Below are 16,368 nucleotides of genomic sequence, written 5' to 3' on the forward strand. Positions count from 1 at the left end.
GAGTGGAACCCATAAGAAGGATGGGATTTGCGTCATTCTGCGGCTCCTTTCAATGTGTCACTGCATCGTGGGACACAGGGAATCCTTGCAAACCGCAAAATGTCTCTCCCTTTAGATAAGATGACCCACCATCACAATTCTAATTCTCTTATTTATTTTATCAGCTCATTTCTCTCCTTACTATCATGCCAATCAATGGTTTTCATTCCAAAGGACGTGCCTCTTTTCACAATTTAATCAATTTTTTTATTGAAGAAAGGTGTGGAGTGCATCCATGAAAGAATATCAAGTAGACCCCCCAAGGGAAATGACCTCTGGTGTCACATCCATCCCGAAAATAAGAAGGTTATAGAGGTTTTATGACAAATGAATATTTATCAAATGTAACGAGCTTCATAACCTTGTTTACACCAGGTCGGTTCACCGATGAGGTAAAAAAACTCTTATTACCTGTGTGGTTAACAAGGTTACTATTTTATTACCAAAAAAAAAAAAGGTTACCATTAATAAATCGATTCAATCAACAGTAGGTTAGGTAGGGAGGATGATAGCGACGCCATACTTGTCACATATAATACTTGAGAAATTATGTGTTTCGTAAGAAGGAATGACCGACCGAAAGAGAGAAGGGAAAAGGACCTCTTCCCAACAAACAACTACTTCTCTCTTTTAAACTCTTGTGCGTGTGGTAAACAAACATATGGCGCTGACTAGGAATATTGGGCATCTTCGAGATTTAAGACTTTATGATGTTTCAGTATGCCTACAGTTATGCCCCTACATGAGAAATGTATCTCTTAAGCTCAAAAAACCATATCATGCTAAAGAAATGGTAGACTAGAATACTGGTATTAAACTCAAGAAGATGGCGTATGTATCTCATGAAGGATTAATGTAATTGTTTTTTTTTATACACACACACACAGAACAAGTTCAAACTTAAGATTCTTCGAGGGGATCAGAAAAACACTAATGTCAATTAGACCATAATTCGCTCACAATTTGTTTTTTAAATGGAAGAAATTTAAAACGGAGAAGGAAAATGCTTTCGAAACCTCTGGTTTGAATTGAAATATTCTAATATGAACTACAAACTTTGAATTTTCAACCATGAACTTCCTCTTAATTGACATACCCAGTGGTGCTTCATTTACTTGGTGCCTCGACTTTCTCATTTAGGCTATAATTAAAACAAATTTGTTAGGGCTGTGAATTTGTGATTTGAGTATTTATGGTAGATATTAGGCTTATAATGCTTTTATTTTTTATTTTTTCAACTAAGGTTGCTTCTGGTGTAACGGAATTGAAATCTGGAGACGTAAATATTGAATAAACTTTAAGAGCGAAGTATAAAAGATGAAATGGAAAGCATGGTTTGGGGGATTCACAACTTGAGGATCAGTTTCCTAGACTTTATAAGATTTCTTCTTCTTCCTATGCGAAAATCTCACATATGGAGGACTGAATTCAAGGTTTTTGGTTCTAGCACCTATTCTGAAAAAGAAACTCGAGAACTTCTGAATGGGATCAATTATTTTCCCTGGGCTGAATTATGGACTCCATAATTCAAAAACAATATTAAGGTATGGAATATTAAAAAGGATGGAAAATTCTCAGTGAAGTCACGTGGTTCTTTAATTGACAGATTGGAATATTAGGGTACTTGCCCTTTTGTCTCTTGAATTTAGATACCATCCGCTCCTCCGAAAACTCAAACTTTCATGCGGTCGGCAGTTCAGAGTCGTCTATGCACTGCAATATTCTCATACAACTGGCAGTTAATTCCTATAGATTAGTCAACATGTCCATTCTGTGTAGTCGCTGTGGAAACAACAGGGCATCTTCTGCTCCAGTGCATTCGTGCTTGGAAATCTTGGGCCAGGGTTCTTCAATGGTGGGGTGTTGTGTGGTGTTGTCCTCATATTTGCTATTCCAATGGAAAAACTTGGCTAAAGTAAAGTTCCAAAGGAAAATGACAATTACTTTCATATGGTACTGCTTAGAGCACTTGGTTAACCTGAAACAACTTCACCTTCAATAATTCGTGCTGTGCTCTAACTTTACACAGGCTATCAGCATGGTTAAGATGTTGGGAAGATAACTTTGTTTATATTGGTAATGATCTACTCATAAGCTCAGATGGGATAAGAAATTGGTATAACACTCGCTGTAAACAATAATCCTTTGGCTTTTTTTTTTCTTTCCTGTATTTTCTTTCTTCTATTCTCCCTGTACTTCTTTTGAAATTATCAGCTACTATCTAGCTGGCTAGTTTTCTTCAATAAAACTCTTCGATTATGATAAAAAAAAATATAATTAAAAGATGATTTTTCTCAGTGTGCTTGATTCTGTAAATCCTTGGAACAATCATACAATAGTGGAATATAAGAAACGGATTTAGGCTAAAAAAATGAAATATATCCTGCGTATGCTAAAGAAAAAAACAAAAGAAGGTTATATCCTAGCCCTGCCATGAACTCTCTACAAGCTAGAGAGTTCAAGAGTTGTCACCAATTTTTCATTTCTCTTGTTAATTTTTGTTGCTGATTTAACGTCAAATATGATCAAGGGATTAAGATGCTATTTTCAAAACTGTATGGATTACAATATTTTTATTTTTGTTAAAGATATAGCGACTAAGCTATAATTAATTACTAACTGTAACTTATATATGGTGGGCTTGATTTTTTTTCTTTTTTATTATCTGAACTGTACACGACGGGCTTAACTCAGCTAATCCAGGTGGTACTACATTAAGGCCAGACCTGCAGGTCTCGTATATGCAGCCTCTCCTGAATCAACCCCACTTCTTTGCCTGTTTCTATCATTGATAATGTGGGCGGGCGTGCCTTTGTTTTTTCAAAAGCAAAATCAAAGTCATGGTTATTTGATACGATCTTAATTCAATTGGTTATTTATAGAATTCGGATATATGGTTCAGAATCGCTTCAGACGTTCCTAGCTTTCCCATCAAGCTATTTTGGAAAAAATAAAAATAATTTCAGACAAAAAAAAGAAGAGGAAATTATTTATGAAAGGCGTCGTAAGATCAATGCCTTTGAAGATTTCCGAAGGCATCATAGAAAATACCACTTGATGAATTGATACGGTGACGATAATCAAGCACTCATAGAGGCCATTGCAAGGTAGCTGGATCTGGTTGTTACAAAAGAATCAAATTCACTAGATATGACCAGTGGGCAAAATATTAATTTGATCCCTTCAGAAAATTACGACCGTTGGATCAAATATTCCTTCTGGCCCACCATGTATAGGAGACGGGCCTACTTAGCATCGACCTCTCATCACAAATGGTTTTCTCGAGATGGCCTCTCCAAGGAAGTTATCTCTTTTCTTGAATTCAGACAAATGTGAAAGTAGATGGTCCCGTCTATATTAGTTGAAAACATACAATTTTTGAGTAAAATAGGATTTAAAGAGAATTACGTGACTAAGCTACCGAGGTTGACAGAGGAAAGCCCAGAGTAATTTGGCTTTACACAAACCAACAATCGTGTCTCTTTCCTAGTGAAACAGCAAAAACAAAAAACACACACGAGATTTCAGACGTTGGTGCTAGGTTAAAAAGCAACAGAATGAAGGTTCCTTTGTAGCTGGGTGTGAACAAAACCTACTTTCAAATCACAACGCAAGGCAACAAATGTTCAAGGAAAGTGTTTCTTTGAAGCATTCTTGTATGTACGTTGATTTTTCTGTCCTCTGCTTTATTCTCATAAAAACTCATGTCTCCCACTCTTTCTGCCGGTCTCTCAACTCCTCGCCAACGATTTAAAGAAGTTAGCTATAGCCTATAGGTCAATTACACCATGCAAGACTACAATCCCAGCTCGTAAATGACTGCCGAATTGGCCAATATGAATCTTCTTTCTCATAAGATGATCTAGTTCAGTTTCTACCCGTAACTTGTGCTTTTACTTTTTATTTTTTTCAATGGTATTAATATATATCACTGTGATTAAAGAAGAAAAATCAGCAAATTAAATGTTTCCAGTAAAAAGATGTACATAATATGGTTGAAGATTTAATTTGGATTTATTATTTTGCAAAATAAATTGTATAAAAAGATATACAAATATATATACTAATTGATGGTGCATTAAAAATTATATATAGAAAAATCATCATATTGTTCAGGTGAACGACATGACATCCAAGCCATTCAGACTAGGCTTGTATGATCCAACACCTTTAAGCCAAAAGACCTCACCAAGTCGTTCAGTTCATGACCAAGCGCAAACTAGACCCAATACCATTTAAATTCTCGGCTACTAGCACGCACCACAATGCAAACTAACAAGCTCCAAGAAAGTAAGTATGAAGTCATTCTCTGATTGACTTGCTCATAAATTGTTGGTAAGCGCTCATCCTTTCTTGCTAATAGCAATCTCCTGCTCGCATGTCATATCAAATAGCACTTACCAACCACTGACCTCTCCATCAACGGAACAACCAACAACTTATTTTCTCTGCTTATCAGGACAAAACTTTCCATCATTACTCCACCCTTCGTGAGATAAGCTGACACGACCAAGATCTATAAATACTTGGGGTCACCAGTTAAATATTTAAGATTGATGTCATTTAAGAACAATCACAAGTTTATTAGCCAATCCTTGCTCCTCACTCCACTACTCCTTACACTTTTTTGCTTCTGATTCTCTAGGTCATCATCTCTTGCTTGTTATCACCTCCTGATCAACACCTCCTGGTCATTACCACTTCACGGTCACTACCACCTCTTAGTCATAACCATTTCCTGATTAATATCTCCTGGTCATTACCAATATCACCTTTTTATGACCACCTCCCCACACTTTGACCAACCCCTTAAATCATGACCACCTCAAATCATGACCACCTCCTCACACTATAGGTTCACTCTTGCATATTTTGCTAACACATAATATTGTTCTCCTACATTTATTAACTTAAGCATTGGAATATCCTATATTATGATATGAAACTTGTTTTTGCAAGAGAGCTTGTGGAAGTTACTTTGTCACCTGACCAATTAATGGTCAAGCCCAGTCACATAATTAGTCTAAGATGCATTCATAGAAAGCCCAACCTAATTTAAAGTTTGAACGACTTCATTAACAAAACTCTAAAAAGATAGGGAAATAAACTATAGAAACACTCATCAGCACTGTGGATTCATTATGCCCATGAGTTTTTTCCATCTTTTTTTTTGTTTTAATCTTGATTCTTTTCATTAATAAAAAAATATTTATTTTTGGATAATATTTCTGATATGTGTAGCCTTGTATAATATTTTTTTCTTATTTTATTTTATTCAATCAATTTTATGTACGTGTTCATTTTTATTATCATTTGATTTAATAAAAAAATAATTTTAGTAAACAAATTCATTAAACATAGTGAGGTAAATGGTCTACGTTGCAAGATCAAATATCTTGATCTATATATGTTTCTTGATTTTTCCAGTTTTATTTTTAGTTATCGTTAATGACTTTTTTTTCATTTATTTACACAGATGGTTCTCAATTTATATATAGGATTTTTTTATGTAAAAAACATGTTGGAAAAGTCTGCGTATTCAATTGTCTTTTATTGGAAAGAATATATTCGACTTGTGATGGAACGTAGGTCAAATAGCTAGCCACTAATTAATTAGGTAGGCATTTTTTAATTTAGTTGATAAATTGTCAATAATTGTTAGACTAATGCACAAATCTTCACCTAATTAATTAGTTCGAGTTCTTATTTGTAAAACTCACACAATGTATATATTTTTTGTTTAAAAAATAATTTCATTGATATTCAAAATGTTATGCAAAAACATTATGGTCTCTATGATAACGTTTATTACTATCTCGGGACAAAATGATAGAGATAGTGAAGATAAAAATGTGTTTGATTAAAAAGATAAAGATAAAGACATAAAAATAAATTTATTTATCGTATAATTTTACAGTGAATTTCTGTATTTTCAAAATAGATTATTTTTTATTTTTAAAATATCATTCTAAAAAACTATCAATATCAAAATTGTCCAACTAAGATATATAATGATAAAAATATTTATTATCATAGTTTTAAAACTCGACTCGTAAGTCAATTAAGGACAAGGCTCGAGTCATGGGCTGGGAGGGTAAACTCAAGTTGACTTGAGTTAACGTAAGAATAAAGGTGGTTTCATAGTCTTAAAACCTGATTTAGGGGTTGACCTAGGGCAAGGTCTAAGTCACTAGTTGGGGGCTCAACGCAAGTTTTCCCGAGTTATCATAAGTATAAAAGTGGTTATTAATATAGTATTAAAACCCGACCTAATGTAAGGCCTACATCAGGAGCTGGAAAGGTCAACTCGGGTTGATTCAAGTTAGCATAAAGATAAAAATAGTTATTATCATAGTTTTAAAACTTGATTTGACGGTAGACACGGGGCAAGACATTAGTTACAGGTTAGGAGGGTCAAGTCGAGATTTTTCAAGTCAACGTATGATTAAAAATAATAATTATTATAGTTTTAATACCTGACTCGGAAAATAGACCCGTGTTTTATCCTAGACCGACCCAAGTTTTTGACCGGGTCAGGTCAATCCTTTATCTATTTTTCTTATACCAGGACCAACCCGAGTTTCAGGTCAACTAAGTCGACTCATGAGGCTAGTATGAGTTTATAACTAGGGTTAATGTAATATTATTAATTTCAACATTCAATATAAACTAAAGTGAAAAAAATAATATCTAATTAATTTTTTAAAAAATATGAATTTTTAATAGTAATACATATTAAAAGTAAAATAGACTTTTTCATATTTTATTTTATCTTGTTCAATATAATCAAACAGGATATGGAGACAATCACTTTATCTTGTATACCACTGCCAAATATAATTTTGTCTTCGTCTCATTTTCAATCTTGTCTCGTCTGTCTCCATTATTATTGTCTCTTTAATCTTGAGATAGTAACCAAATGCTACATATAAGATTTAAACAAATACTACAAGCACCTAAATGGATTTTAGTCGAATAGGAAAAAACTACCATGGTCTTCTGAGTAGCTTCTTATTTTTTTCTTTTCATATAATTGGATGTGACCTCATAGTTCCTACCATCATCGAAAAGTTTCTTGTTTATTATTATTTCTGGGAAGTAAATAACACGATACATAAAGAATGTTATATTGATATCGCATTAGTTAGTAATATATTATAATGTTATATTCAAACTTGTCAATCAAGATAATAAAAAAGCTAAAACGGATCCTAAAGAAACGCATTGGCCCTGAAAAAAATTCAATACAACCTTTCAATTTTAATTTTTTTAGATTTAGTCCCTCGCCTTTTGGTTAGTTTTTGTTTTATATGAAATAATTTATAAAATTATAATTTGTGTTCAATTTCATCCCCCCATTGATTTTTTTCATCTGCCAAATTGATCCACTTTCTTTTAATTTCAATTTTATTTAAAATGGTCTATAATTTTTTTTTTCAATCTTATCCTTGAGTTTTTTTTCCTATCGAATTGAATTCTTAATTTTGTTTTATTGCTATTTTTTTTACCTTTAAATTTTTTTTAGTTTAATTTTTTTTTATGATTTCATCCTTCAACATTAAATTTATCGAGGGTTAAGCTTCTTGATTGAGTCCAAGTCTAAAAACTTAATGGGTTACGAGCTTGAAATATTAATATGGGATTAATTAAGAGGTTCACCCGAGTTATTGTGGTTTTTTTCTTTCTTTTTTTAATATAATATTTTTTATTTCATCCTCCAATATCTTTTTCCACTTTCTATGGGATTTTTTAGATGTTTTGAGAGTAACACGGGTTGCTTTTGTTAAAAGGAACTTTCTTTAATTAGATTACATTAATTTGTTTTATCTTTCAACATTAGTAGTATTACTTTAGGATTTGTTTTGGTCTTTGTTGGGTCTTGCTTTTTTAATTAAATTAAATTAATTTATCTCATCCTTCAACATTAGACTTATCGAATATTGAGTTTCTTAATTGAATCCAGGTATTAAATTTAATGGGTTGTGGGTTTAAGAGATTAATCTGGGTTTAGAATATTCACTCGGATTTACTTGGTTTTTTTGCTTTTTTTAGTTTATTTTTTTTGTTTCATCCTCAAACTTTTTCTTGCTTTTTATGAGATATTCCTTTCATTTTGAAAAAAAAACGCAGGTTACGTAGAACATTTTTTTTTATCTTTGTTTAATTTAACCTTTTTTATATAGATTTTTGCATTTGAATTAAATTCAATCAATTGATTAAATATATACTTATAAAATGATTGTTTTATGTTTTTTTTTTAATATTTTAACAACGTGGATGATCTCTTTCAATTACATGAATCATAATTTTTTTTATATCACATGAATATCTTTTTTATATTAAAAAAATTAATCCAACTTACTATATCACTATCACTATGAAAAAAGAAGAAGAGCAGACCTCTTCCCACCTCTCTCTCTCTCTATTTATGTGTATGTATTATTGCAGGCATTACGGACAATTATTAACCACAAATTAGAATGAGTGCGTAGAAAGGTATATCATATACATGATATCTTACCTAACTAAGAATTACTTGCCATGTGAGCCTGTGAACTTCAGTCAAGCAAGGAATTTGAGTGTTGCGCGCGCGCATATATATATATATATATATATATATATTTATTTATTTTTTTGAGTCCCTCCATTTTTTATTTTGTTTTTGCAAATACCTCTGTCATAATTTTTTTTGGATTATATTATTTATTTGACTCATGTTTTATACAAAAAAAATTACATATGCAGGTTAATTTTCCCAATGCATTTTTACAGTTAAAAAAATTATAAGTACAAACCAAAACGTTTATATATATTTATAATTAAATAAAAACTATATGTATTTTCATAGTTATGACTTAACTTATTAATTTTATAATTCAAATCATTAACTCAACTTAGTTAAGTAATTTTTTTCTCTTTCTATATTAATGGAAAAGCACGGGTAATGTTTTTTTTGCTCTAAAATTATAATTTTTAAATTATTTTAACTCAAAAAACCTCATTAATACGTTTCGAACACCTACAAACCAATACATTAACCTAAAAAGCAAATAAAAATAAAAATATCCAAAAACCCGAATCAAAAGAATGGAGAATAGAAAACAAAAACATCCAACTTTTATGCTACCATTCAAGATTAAATTGTGTGGCGTATATTATTGTTTCCACTCAATTAAGAGAAATCTTTGTCATCTCTCTCTCCTTTCTCTTGATTCTCTCTTTAAAAAGAAACCTAGTTGTTGTCGGGGAGAAATCACCCGCAAATAGCCCTTCATCTTCCTAGTTCATTCCTTTTCTTCTTCGTTTTCTTTTCTTTTCTTTATTTTGTCCTTATTTTTCTTTTAGCGTGTTAATAATTTATATCTAGATTTGATTTGTGCACAGAGTTCTCACTTTGTTAGGATATCCTTTTGTTGGACTGTGATGAGTGTTTTTTTGTTGGTTGAAAGAGATGGATGCGCTTTGGCAATTTTGAATGATTGAGATTTTTCATCGAAAGAGCTTGATAAGGTGAGACATGTTATTCCATTTATTTATAGTGGGCTAAGAAAAACTTAATATGCAAGGAAAGCTTCCCACTGAGCAATCCTCATCGAGAAATATTCTCAGTGAGCTTTTAGTAACGTCCATAAAGAGACTATTTGCTACGTACATTGAAGATCATTATCCACCATTGCTGTAAAAAAGGTCTTGTCTATTTTTATTTTTTTGTATATAACAAGTTACAATTCCTTAGTTTGTTGTATCGTTGTGCCACAAAGACGGTGATGTATTTGTTTGATTTACATCATCAATGCAATCACATTCTTTTATATGTAAAAATTGAATTCCAGTGGGCTCTTAATTTCTTGATTTATTCCATCAAACAATAAATTCTATCATATTCATTAAATTAAAGACCAAAAAATATTTTTTTAATTATTTATAAGAATTGGAATTCTCTTTACAAATATCTTTGAACTTTTTAAAATAAAAAACAATTGTCCATATGCATTTAAGTCGCTTCATCAAATTGTATATATGCTTACAAAAAAAAAGACAATTAAATTAATTTAAAAAACAAAAGAAGAAGAAGAAGAATTTAGATCGATACTTGAATATGTGGAAGTTTTAATTAAACCTATAACTTATGTCAAATTGTTATAGTTCCAATAGCTTATGTCAAATTGTTAGAAGTTCAAGTGCTACCATCTACAGTGTTCTAATAAAAAATAAAAGGAATTAATATATTCATCTGGGCATATTCTTCAATACACTATTTTAGAAGTTTTCACTCTTATATGTCCTTATATTTGTATTTTCTCTCATATACCCTTTTCCCCTAATATTTGGATAAAAATGCCCATAAACCATCAAAAAATGAAATCTAATTTTAAAAATACACAAAATATTATATATTTATATATAAAAAATAGAAAATCTTGAAAAAATAGTAACATAAACCTCAAAAATAGATCAAAAACATTGGCAACTAATAAAATTTTGAAAATCCCATGTTCTGCGAAACCCTCTTTGTTGTTTTGGATGTATTTATATTTACGAGGCTTAATTAATGGACATGATTTGTTTTTATTTTTTAGATTTGAAATGGTAGTATCTTTTAAAAAAATAAAAAACCAACTTTTAAATTCCTTTTCTAGGCTTTTTAATGCTGTTATTTTTTATGGGTTTTGTTTTAAGTGTTTTTGTATTTTTGTAAAAAACATTTAATGTATTTTTTTTCATTTTATTGACTTTTCAAAATTAATATTTTTCAAATGGTTATTGAAAACTATGGTATGAAAATTAAGTGGCAACAGGGACATATGGGAGAAAACAAGAATATAAAGTATTGTAAATTTTCAGTTGAGATAGTTCACAGACTATTCTACAGAGACGGATGCATCCAAACATCTCCTAGGATAAGCTGCAGGTGAGAAACGAATTATTCACTTATCACATGTCCCAAATACTACACTTAATTATAGCCAATGAACTAACTTATCCCGATTCCCAAATAGAAAAGAAAAACCGAAGCAAGACAAAAGATGAGCTTGAGAATGAATCTTTCTAGCATTCCCTTTCTCCACGCACATGCATTCGCTGGCAGATGATGTTTTGGGTGGAAGATCAATATTTAAAGTGCTGATCGCAGTCATAATAACATATGTATTTTTTAAATATAAATATATTTTCTTTTAAACAGTTTATGAATCTATTAAAATAAAATCAAAACATTTTCCTGTGACTCCATGCCTCTTTATAAATAAATAGGCAAAATAGGGAGTCCACGAAAAGGCATGGGTGACTAAAGGAAGGGTACGTTGTCTTGATGCATGAAACAAGAATATTTGAACTAGGAGAAGGAGAGCCGGGGAGAGGGTCCGTGTAAATTGTGGCACCCTTACTCCTCTTCAATTAACTCACAATTAATACTCTCTCTATTTCTAGAGACATGGGTATAAAATTTGAATTAGACTCTCTTCAAAACAATCAATTCGTATAATTCTATCTTACTTTGCACTAATTAATAGGTTAAAAGTTTTATTAGTTGATGCATGCAGTAATATAGAGCTATTTCTCATTTATATATTAATCAGAATCTCAAATGGCGAGCTTTCAAAAACTACATTACATCAGTTTTTATTTGATCTTTACATAATATAGAGATAAAAATTTTGAGTTGGGTGGTTTTGACAGTAAGAAAAAATATGAATACGTGAAAACACATCTTCTTTTTGTAGTTTCTAGATATGTCAAAAAAGAAAAAAAGGAAATATAAGAGTACGGAGACCTTATATGGAGGAGTATGCGTAAGGTAGACGTGTATTTGCTGTCCACATACATGGCATTGAATGATTGACGAAAAATTATGATACTAAGTGATATCAAGTTTTTATATATATATATATATATATTAATAAACAACAAGAGCTCAGAAAGAGTAGAAGCAAAATAGGTCTAAAGATTGCTTGTTTTCTTCTCTTCATCTCCGGATTGTAGTTGTCCCTTTCTATACTTTTCTCTTGGTTCTTTGTGGGTTTCAACTTAATCTTTCCTCTTGGTTCTTTGTGGGTTGTATCTGAAGGGCTACAAAGGAGGTAACATATCCAAGACCAGGATTTTTTTTCTTTTTCTTTTTGTTTGAATAGATATTATTGCTTGCTTTTTACAAGAAATTGAGTTTTTCCTCAGTGGAAATGCTATACATAGCATAGCCCTCGAGTATGTGTTGATCCTATTTGGTCAATTTTGAGTTCTAGATTTGCTTGCTTTGAAGAAAGAGAGAGAGAAGCTATATTTTGCGTAAATACATCTTGAAGATGGCCGCCGCTTCGTCATCTGCACCTTTCTTCGGCCGGGCAAGGGAAGAACATCAAAACCAGATAATACAACAGCATTCTTCAACAGCCACTTCCTCTACAGTTCCAACCACAGGACCTCAAAAGAAGAGAAGAAATCAACCTGGAACACCAAGCAAGTAGCTCTCTTTATATCCTATATGTCACTCCATGTATTAAGTACATGTTACATATGTTACTATCCCCTAATCCGATATCAATCAAGAATACTTAACGCTAATTATACCAACTTTCATGCAACAGTTGAAGTATTGACAAGCTTTTTTTAATTTCTTCTTCTTATACATGTTTTATTCCTTATATTAATTACCGGCCAGCTAGTTCTTGTTCTAAAACTAAATATTGTGGCGATAATTTCTCATTACAGATCCAGATGCAGAAGTGATAGCACTATCTCCCAAGACTCTAATGGCAACAAACAGGTTCATATGTGAGGTATGCAACAAAGGGTTCCAAAGGGAGCAAAACCTACAGCTCCACAGAAGAGGACACAACCTGCCTTGGAAGCTAAAGCAGAAGACTACAAAAGAAGTGAAGAGGAAGGTGTATCTGTGTCCCGAGCCCACATGTGTTCACCATGATCCTTCTAGGGCTCTTGGTGACCTTACTGGCATAAAAAAGCACTACTTTAGAAAGCACGGTGAGAAGAAATGGAAGTGTGAGAAATGCTCAAAAAGATATGCTGTTCAATCTGATTGGAAAGCCCATTCTAAGACTTGCGGTACTAGAGAATACAGATGTGACTGTGGCACTCTTTTCTCAAGGTAACTATTTAATTCTTTCTCCATTATTAATCATATAACCATAATGATATTCGTCATAGGTATTAATTCATCGTAGCTATAGACAAAAGTGTGATGATAGAAAGCTTTGTAAGATTGAGAGACTGAGAGTTTGAGAAGGCTGGGGGGGGGAGTCCAGGAGTACTTTTCTTCTCCCCTTTTGGATTACTCGTAGATTGGGTCTTTCGGCCTAACTAATCTAAGCTAACTCCATCTCTCTCTCATGCACCCCCTCGACAGAAAGGACTAGTTGCATGTGAACAATCTGTGAAACTGCCATGCTGTGTGAAGGTCTCCAAAAGACATGATGATTAATTAAGGAAAAAAAACACAAGAAAAAAAATAAACAGAAAACTATTTCTTCATCGGTAACACCGCCAGTCCTTCATCTCTTTTCTCTATTCACGTGTTGTTGTTATAGAGTGTGTCAGGTAGTATATTGTTACTGGGTTTGTTCTCATGCGAGTTGGATGGATTTATATGCTATCTAGTTTGTTCTCTTCTGGGTTGGCTCAGTTCTTCCAAGTACTTCTTCCCATGAAAACGTTAGGGTTGCGGGGTTGAGATGCATCTCCATCTCTCTCCTCTCTTCTCAGAGAGCAGCGGTAATTAAGTAACTAAAATTATCTACCCTTCATATTGTTTTTTCCTTTTGTTATCAAGGGGCCGGGGGAGTGAGACAGAATGTTTTTACGGTCTTTTGAAAGCATAGCAGTCTCTTTTGATCGGAGGGTTCCTGAGAATGTGGTCATTTATTGACAATTTTCATGGAAATGGAAAATATTCCTTCAATAGAAAGGAAGACTCTTCATGGATTTTGCATCAATTGAAGCTAGTTTCCGAAATAGGCTTCTGGGTTTCTGGTTTTTCATCTAATAGCACATAATACTTTTGTTCATTTATTGAAGAGCCACTACCTAAAATAGTATTTAGATTTGGATTGATTTATCCCCCTTTTATTTTCTGATTCCAATATATAATTCTTTGCCCTACATTTTCTCCCTATTTCTTCAGAAATAAAAGTCTTCTTTTCATATATTTGTTTGCCATTTTCTTTTCTCTTTTCTTTTACTTCAGAAAATATTCCTATTTTCCTAAGCGAAATTCATGTGATATAAAGAGAAAATATTCATGTTACCATTCGTAGATTTGGATTGATTTATCCTTCTTTTCTTTCTTTTTTTTGGGCTTCAACTATTAACATTATCGTGGGAAGGTGGAGAGGTGACAATGCTAAACATTTTTTCTCCTTATCGAAGGCAACGTTCATAGATTTGAATGGTCACATAGAATATTAGCATTTGAATTTAGCATCTTAGAAACGGCTAGTAAAAAATAACTTGTCATTATATGTAGTTGTGCATTTTCAAATTTATCTGTCTCAAATTCCTTCCATCTTTTCCATTGATAACTGAGTGGTGGTCTAATGACTTTCTTTTCATGGTTTAACTGTTGCAGGCGTGATAGTTTTATCACACATAGAGCTTTTTGTGACGCACTAGCTCAGGAAAGTGCAAGGCATCCTACCAGCTTAAATACTATAGGAAGTCATCTGTATGGAAATAACCACATGAGCTTAGGCTTCTCTCAAGTGGGTTCCCAAATTTCCCATTTACAAGATCACCACCCATCTGGTAATAACATGTTACGGCTGGGCAGTGCTGGGGCAGCCAATTTCGAGCATCTAATCCCTCCACCTAACCCTCCTTCAATGCCCATGATGCCTCCATCTGGTTTCTTCATGGGAGATGCAAACCAAGGGCCATTTCCAAACAAATCTTTACATGGGCTAATGCAACTTCCTGATCTTCAAAGCAACACTAACAACCCCTCCTCGGCTTCCAATCTGTTTAACTTCGGCTTCTTTTCAAATAATAGTAACACAGGCCGTACAAGTAACAATGACAATGCCAACACTGGAAGCACAACCACAAACTTAGCGAGTCCCGGATTGTTAAATGCTACCCAGTTCAACAACGTCAATGGTGCTGGCCAAAGGACATCAGTTTTCCCCACCAACATGAGTGGTGATCATGTTGGATCGGCTATGTCTTCCTTTTTCAATACTTCAATGCAACAAGAGAACATCACACCGCATGTGTCTGCCACTGCATTGCTTCAAAAAGCGGCTCAGATGGGTTCAACTACTAGCAGCAACAGTCCAAGTGGTTTACTGAGAAGCTTGGGGAGTTCTTCAACAACTGGTGCTAAATCTATTAGGCCACTTGTTTCCACCAACTTTGGCAGCAGTTTCAGCAATGCAAATGTAGGTGAAAGCTTAGAAACACACATGGAAAGTGAAAGCCAACTTCAAGGATTGATGAATTCTCTTGCCAATGGAAGCTCATCAATTTTTGGAAATGAACAGGACAACAGCTACACTGGGTTTGATAGCTCAAGTTTTAGCAAAGCAGACGAAGGAAATATGCATCAAGGTCTTGCTGGGTCAGATAAACTGACCTTGGATTTTTTGGGTGTTGGGGGCAGAGTAAGAAACATTGGTGGAGGGTTTCCACAAAGACAGCAACAAAATGGCATCAATAATATATAAGCTCCGTTGACCCTGATATATATAAAGTCAGCACAAGCTTGTCCACCGTTTGCAACGGCATAATTACAGTGGACAGCATTTAATAAGGAAAAAAAAGGAGAGGCGGTTTAGGTATGCATGTAATATTTTCTTAAGACTTTATTTTGCATCAGGTACGCATGTAGCAGATTGAATATTCTGTAGATCTTTTGGCTCCATTAGGGTTTCCAGCAGCAAATGTGCACAAGGCTTCGTTAAGCTAGATTACTGTGTTCTAATGACCAATGACTATGTTTTTTTCTCCGTGAGTACAGTATATAAATGTGTGTGTGTGCATACACCTTCCCCCTTGCTTTGGTACTGGTACAATATACCGAGCTTATTCAGCACATATATGGAGTAGGTACTCCCTCTCTCACAACACGAAACAAATTTTTGTATTGGGTTTATTTTGAATGTAGAAGGTGAAAAGGGTAGAGAATTGCTCTCAATATATAACCGACAAAATGAAAAGAAAACTCATTTTATGGAGCGATAATTTTAAAGCAAATTGCAAAGAAAAAATCCATTGTGATTCGTATCCTTTCTGCATATCTGATCATGAGGAAGGTTGTTACGTTGAGTGGAATGTCAGGAACAAGGACACGTAATAATATTTTAATGAAAAAGCGACACC

General features: G+C 33.2%; 1 protein-coding gene across 1 annotated transcript; it reads left to right on the plus strand.

The window, feature by feature from the left end:
- Positions 1-11,939: 11,939 nt before the first annotated feature.
- LOC7462634 (protein indeterminate-domain 5, chloroplastic) lies at positions 11,940-15,993 on the plus strand. The gene is made up of 4 exons (XM_024609270.2): positions 11,940-12,119; positions 12,282-12,495; positions 12,748-13,144; positions 14,621-15,993. The coding sequence occupies exons 2-4, from the start codon at positions 12,342-12,344 to the stop codon at positions 15,711-15,713; spliced, it is 1,644 nt and encodes a 547-aa protein (XP_024465038.1). The 5' UTR covers positions 11,940-12,119; positions 12,282-12,341; the 3' UTR covers positions 15,714-15,993.
- The last annotated feature ends 375 nt before the right edge of the window (positions 15,994-16,368 follow it).

Source organism: Populus trichocarpa, chromosome 10 (genome assembly GCF_000002775.5).
Source record: "Populus trichocarpa isolate Nisqually-1 chromosome 10, P.trichocarpa_v4.1, whole genome shotgun sequence".
In the NCBI taxonomy this organism is placed as follows: Eukaryota; Viridiplantae; Streptophyta; class Magnoliopsida; order Malpighiales; family Salicaceae; genus Populus; species Populus trichocarpa.

What these genes read in the sequence shown, in the direction of transcription:
- LOC7462634 (XM_024609270.2), top strand. Translation starts at nt 12,342, where the DNA reads ATGGCCGCCGCTTCGTCATCTGCACCTTTCTTCGGCCGGGCAAGGGAA. An exon ending in AAATCAACCTGGAACACCAA is followed by an intron (nt 12,496 to 12,747) that starts GCAAGTAGCTCT and finishes TTCTCATTACAG; the next exon opens with ATCCAGATGCAGAAGTGATA. An exon ending in TGTGGCACTCTTTTCTCAAG is followed by an intron (nt 13,145 to 14,620) that starts GTAACTATTTAA and finishes TAACTGTTGCAG; the next exon opens with GCGTGATAGTTTTATCACAC.